We start from the raw sequence: 5,252 nt of genomic DNA, 5'->3' as shown, positions 1-5,252 counted from the left end.
CTTTAACCCAACAACCATATGGTTTTTGGCTATTTACCATACTTCTGCTTTTAGCATGTTTTATTGTAATAATCTGATAGTAATGAATTTGCTCAGACTCAGATAGGTATCAATGGATTAGCCATGGCACAGAGTTCTGTGCCATGAACAGGCAATGTCCTGTTGCCATCAGGAAGAGAGATTGGAAGAGGAGTTGTCATGAACAACTGCAGCCTTTCGAGAGTAGGATGTGTTCTCTTCTGTAGTTGTCTATGTGTATTCAGAGGATTTGAATCCTTTGAATTCTTTAAATTCATTACTTTTGGTGTGGCTTTAATAGCTTTTCTGATTGGTTCTTTCTTTTGCAGGTGATGCAACAAAATTTGGCCGTGGCGATTCTGCCTCCCCCTCCCCCCACCCTCCCCCAGCCGCAGCAGAACCAGACGCAGGCTCACCATACAACTCAGCAGCCCTTCCTCAACCCGACCCTGCCCCCAGGGTACAGCTACACTGGTTTACCTTATTATGCTGGTGTGCCTGGCATACCCAGTGCATTCCAGTATGGGCCAACCATGTTTGTAAGTGTGACAGCCTAAACTGTAACCCTCCCTTTGTGCTTGTCTGGTGTCGCTCCCTGCAGCTCAAACCTTCTACATCTTGGAATCAAAGAATGGTTTAGGTTGGAAGGGACCTTTTAAAAAGCCACTGAGGTGAAGGGCTCTGAAGTGGAGGATTGAGTCAGGGGGACCCTTCCTGCAGCAGCAAAACCGTGACAAAATCCACAAAGTAACAAGAAAAAGTGCAGGGGAGAGGGAGCCCCTGACACCCACCCACCCCCCCGCCAGCAGGAAGAGAGAGCTGCTGATGAAAGGCAGCTCTGATTCAGTGTGGACGGGGACAAGAGTGAATGTGGCAGTTTAAAACCTGTGTGCCTGCCATTTCAGTGAATCCACTGAGGTGAAGGGTAAAGATCTGCCACTTTCACCTCGGTGGCTGGAACTAAATGGTTTCTAAGGTCCTTTCCAACCTCTAAACCATTCTGTGATTCTACCATCATCTAGTCTCACTCCCCTGCCATGGGCAGGGACACCTTCCACTAGACCAGGTTGCTCCAAGCCTCATCCAGCCTGGCCTTGGACACTTCCAGGGATGGGGCATCCACAGCTTCTCCGGGCAACCTGTTCCAGTGCCTCACCACCCTCATTGTAAAAAATTCCTCCCTTATATCTAATCAAAATCTACCTTTTTTCAGTTTAAAGCTGTTGTCCTGTCATTACAGACCCTGGTAAAAAATGTGTGTGTCTTTTTTTTATAAGTCCCCTTTAAGTACTGAAAGGCTGCAGTAAAGTCTTCCCAGAGCCTTCTCTTCTTCCAGGCTGAACAAGCCCAATTCTCTCAGCCTTTCATCATAGGAGAGGTGCTCCAGCCCTCTGAGCATCTTTGTGGCCTCCTCTGGACTCATTCTAACCAGTCCATGTCTGTCTTGTGCTGGGGGCCCCAGAGCTGGATATGGTATTCCCAGGTCTCATGACAGTGGAGTACTCTTCCCCAGCCTTCAAGGAAGCTCAAAAAATGTGCAAGCATGAGAAAATAGCTGCAGTCTCATCACCAAGAAAACAGGAAATTTAAAAGGCCAGAACTCACTCCTGTGCAGGTTACTGTAAATGGCAGACAGCTATAGCTCATGGACGCAGTGTTCCTGAAAGCCAGTAGCAACCTCTAGAGAGTCAAAGGGAGACCCAAAGCTGAGTCAGTTTGACGAGAGTGCCAAAAAAATCCTTTCAAGGATGGAGGAGACACCATTAAGTCAGAGAGAAGGGTTGTTAGTCTCAGGATGGCAAATGCTATTTGGGAAGAGGTAATGCTCCAGACAGAAGGGTAGATGAGTATTTTAGGACCCTGTATGACTGTTTCATAAAACAGCCTCAGGTAGGAGGTGGTGTTTCATTTGATTCTGGAGGGACAGCACTGTTGCTCCTGAAAATTTGCTGTTTACTGTCAGTGTATGAAAGAAATACACAGCCTGTTCTGAGATAGGGTTGCACTGCAATCAAAGGGGCAGCTCTAGCAGAAAACTTGGGGCTTGCACAAAGCCACTACAGCAAGTCACTGCTGGAAGTGTGAGTGCCATGCTATCCCAGTGCTCCCAACTCCAGATTAAATTTCCAATGAGGTGGAGGTACCTTCCCCGGTAGATGGCAGAAGGAGCTTGTTTTGCATGCCATTCCCCAGTTAATCGTGCCTTTTGTTCCCTTCCTTTGTTCAGGTACCTTCAGCATCTGCCAAACAGCATGGAGTCAATGTGAACACTGCATCGACTCCTTTCCAGCAAGCAAGCAGCTATGGGCAGCACAGCTATGGAGCAGGTATACTTACCACTGTGCTTTTCATGTGAGCATCTGCAGAGCTTCTTGCATACTAACACCTTGTCTTGGTCACACTGACAGGCTACGATGACTTAACACAGGGAACGGCAGCTGGAGATTACAGCAAAGGAGGCTACAGTGGGTCATCTCAAGCACAAAACAAATCTGCTGGCACTGGACCTGGAAAAGGTAACGTGAGACTTGAGGTTGCTCTTGAGTAGGATTGAGTAAGGCAAACTCCCAATGCTGTGCAGTCAACACACCAGCCAGCTCTAAACAGGGTCATGATCCAAGCTGTTTCTCCATCTCCTGTATACAAAATGCTTTTTTAATTGCCCAAGTGTTCCTTCTAAACCTCGTGGCTGAACTTTGCAGAAGGATTTGCATGGCTGATGCACAGAATTGCCCACAATTATACATGGGAGAAATGGTGAGCCATTTCCTCTGCCAAAGTTTTATTTGAAGAATATAGTGGTCCTGTTGCAGTGCTGTATTTTTGAAGCCTAAGAAGTTGGATGCTGCTGCTGAAATGGTCCTCTGACAAATGAAGACTAGATTTTGTTTCTTGGTAGGCACCTGAGATAGCTTTTTGTTAGGAGGAAGCAGGGAAGTTCACACATCTCTGGGCTGTTGTTTCAGCTGTTGTCTGTACACCCTGTAACTCATCGTATTGTTTCATGCCTGGAAATGTTTCCTTTGTGACTGTAAAGGCTGTAAAGAATTTATACAGCTATGAAAGCTTTATTCTGTACATGCTGGTTAGACCTGAGAAATGTATACCGAACTGAATTGCTTAGCACTAGTTAGGCTGTCCTTGGGCTTAAGCAAATACCAAGCATTTGCTGTGCATTTGAAACTCCAACTGGACTGTCTTCAGACAAGAGCTTGATCACACTCTCCTCTGTGGAGGAACAATTCAAAATAAAGCAATGTCCTAGGAAGGGTACAACCTTAGAGCAGTGCACTCCCTCTAAGTCCAGTCCTGATTCACTGGCCAAAAGAAATGCTGGTTCTGTTCTGATCCAAATGAAATTATTAGAGCTAGTCTTTATAAGACTGAATTAAGTAGCTAGTTTGAGAGTCACCTTGCTGATTGAGTGTTTTTGAGCATGTTGTGGTACCATCTGGTCCAGGTGGAAGCCAGCTTGAATCAGTTACATTAATTCTCTTGGAGCACAGGAGCATTGCAGATCTTGCCCTTCTGCAGGATGTAAAAGGACAAGGGCTCAAATGTGTAGCAGATGCTGAATCTCATCACTCAGTGCACTACTGGAAAGCTCTTGAATGCTGTAGTAAAGCCAAATGCATCCCTAATCCTAGGGGAAAGCTGGCTTTTTGTGAGCTCAAATGAGTGTTTGGTGCAGCCAGCTGCTGCCAGGTGAAGTACATTTGAATCTAAGTTGTAACTGCTGGGTTGTGGATGTGGGTGACTTATCCCAGCGGGCTGGTTTCTGGATTTGCAGTGGGAGGGAGGAACTGAGCCCTTCTGTTCCTGTGTGGGGTGCTGTGGGTCTGACAGCATGGAGAACCCAGCTGGGCTGGCTGGCAGCAGCAGGGTGTGTGGCACAGTGGCTGTGGACAAAGGTGTCTCCACTGAAGCCACCAGAGGTGCTGGGAGCAAAGCATGGAACTCATGCTGGGTGGTGGTTGACTTTCTTATTGTTGGTGGCTTTTTTTTTTGTTTCCAGGTGTTTCTGTGACCTCAAGTAACACAGGTGTGCCTGATATCAGTGGCTCAGTCTATAACAAGACTCAGGTGAGCACTGCTGGACCCTCCTACCCTGTGGCCTGGCTGACGGCTGCCCCTGTGGAGTGCTAGTGACTAGAGCTATTCCCATGCCAGTTGGTATCAGGGTCAGCAGGCTGTGGTATTTCCTATGCTGGCTCTGTTTACTGTTGGAGAGGAGTCTTGTCCTCTGTCCCACCATTTCTGCCATGTCAACTCCTGATGGCAGCTTCTGGTGTAGGTGCAGTGCTCTACACTGCGCATGTAGCCCCCAAATCAGATGAGTTGAGAGGCTGTGCTGAGCTTTGGCCAGGAGGAAGAAAACCTTATTGCAAGTTGTTCTTGTGTTTTTGTTGGGTCTCCCTGGGTAGGTTGAGTGATTCCAGCCTTGAGCACCTCCAATGTGTGAAGGCTGCTGCCATCCTATGTCCCACTGAGTAAAAAGAGATCAGGGGAAAAAAGGAGCACAAGTAGCTGTGGAAATAAAACAATAAAATGTTGGAGGCATTGGTGCAGAAGTATAGGTGACAACTTGTGCTGAAGTGCTTGCAAGTGTGACTTGGCATGCTCATGGAGTTGGTGAAAGGTGATGTGTGTTTGGGTCACTCTTGTTCTTGTCTGGTCACTGTGGGGTGCTCATACCAGTCTTTAATGCTGTCCCCCTTGCCTCCTTTGCAGACATTTGACAAGCAGGGATTCCATACTGGCACACTTCCTCCTTTCAGCCTGCCCTCTGCTTTTGGATCAACTGGGCCCCTGAACCCTAGTGCTGCCCCGAGTTATGCTCCAGCCCCATTTCTCCATATCCTACCCGCTCATCAGCAGCCTCATTCCCAGATGTTGCATCACCATCTTCAGCAAGATGGGCAGGTGAGTTGACCCCTTCCATATCTACAGTATGCCTGAGGGCAGATTGCTCCCACCCACATCCCAGCAGGGTCTTGGGGTGTTTTTCATAAAATCATAGAATGGTTTGGGTTGTTGGAGCAACACCCTGTCCATGTCTCCCCTGCCTGTCCTTCCTAAAGAGCCTGTATCCTTCCATTCTGACACACCAGTCATAGAAGCTGTCCCACCACATCTCCACAATGCCAGTGAGGTCATGGCCCCTCATGCATGCGCACACCTCTAGCTCCTCTCGTTTATTCCCCATGCTCCGTGCGTTCACATAGAGGCACTTA

General features: G+C 47.8%; 1 protein-coding gene across 1 annotated transcript in view; it reads left to right on the top strand.

Moving 5' to 3' along the window:
* Positions 1 to 302: 302 nt before the first annotated feature.
* The window catches only part of LOC104507097 (ubiquitin-associated protein 2-like), a 7,036-nt gene continuing 2,086 nt past the window's right edge, over positions 303 to 5,252 (top strand). Inside the window, exons 1-5 of the mRNA XM_010148276.1 lie at positions 303 to 557; positions 2,246 to 2,345; positions 2,427 to 2,534; positions 4,034 to 4,101; positions 4,750 to 4,941. Coding sequence (XP_010146578.1) covers positions 351 to 557; positions 2,246 to 2,345; positions 2,427 to 2,534; positions 4,034 to 4,101; positions 4,750 to 4,941 — 675 coding nt within the window. The 5' untranslated portion in view covers positions 303 to 350. The remainder of the gene's footprint in view (positions 558 to 2,245; positions 2,346 to 2,426; positions 2,535 to 4,033; positions 4,102 to 4,749; positions 4,942 to 5,252) is intronic.

Source organism: Eurypyga helias, unplaced genomic scaffold (assembly GCF_000690775.1).
Source record: "Eurypyga helias isolate BGI_N326 unplaced genomic scaffold, ASM69077v1 scaffold12820, whole genome shotgun sequence".
In the NCBI taxonomy this organism is placed as follows: domain Eukaryota; kingdom Metazoa; phylum Chordata; class Aves; order Eurypygiformes; family Eurypygidae; genus Eurypyga; species Eurypyga helias.
The sequence above is the reverse complement of the archived record's forward strand: the minus strand, read 5'-3'. Positions and strand labels throughout refer to the sequence as shown.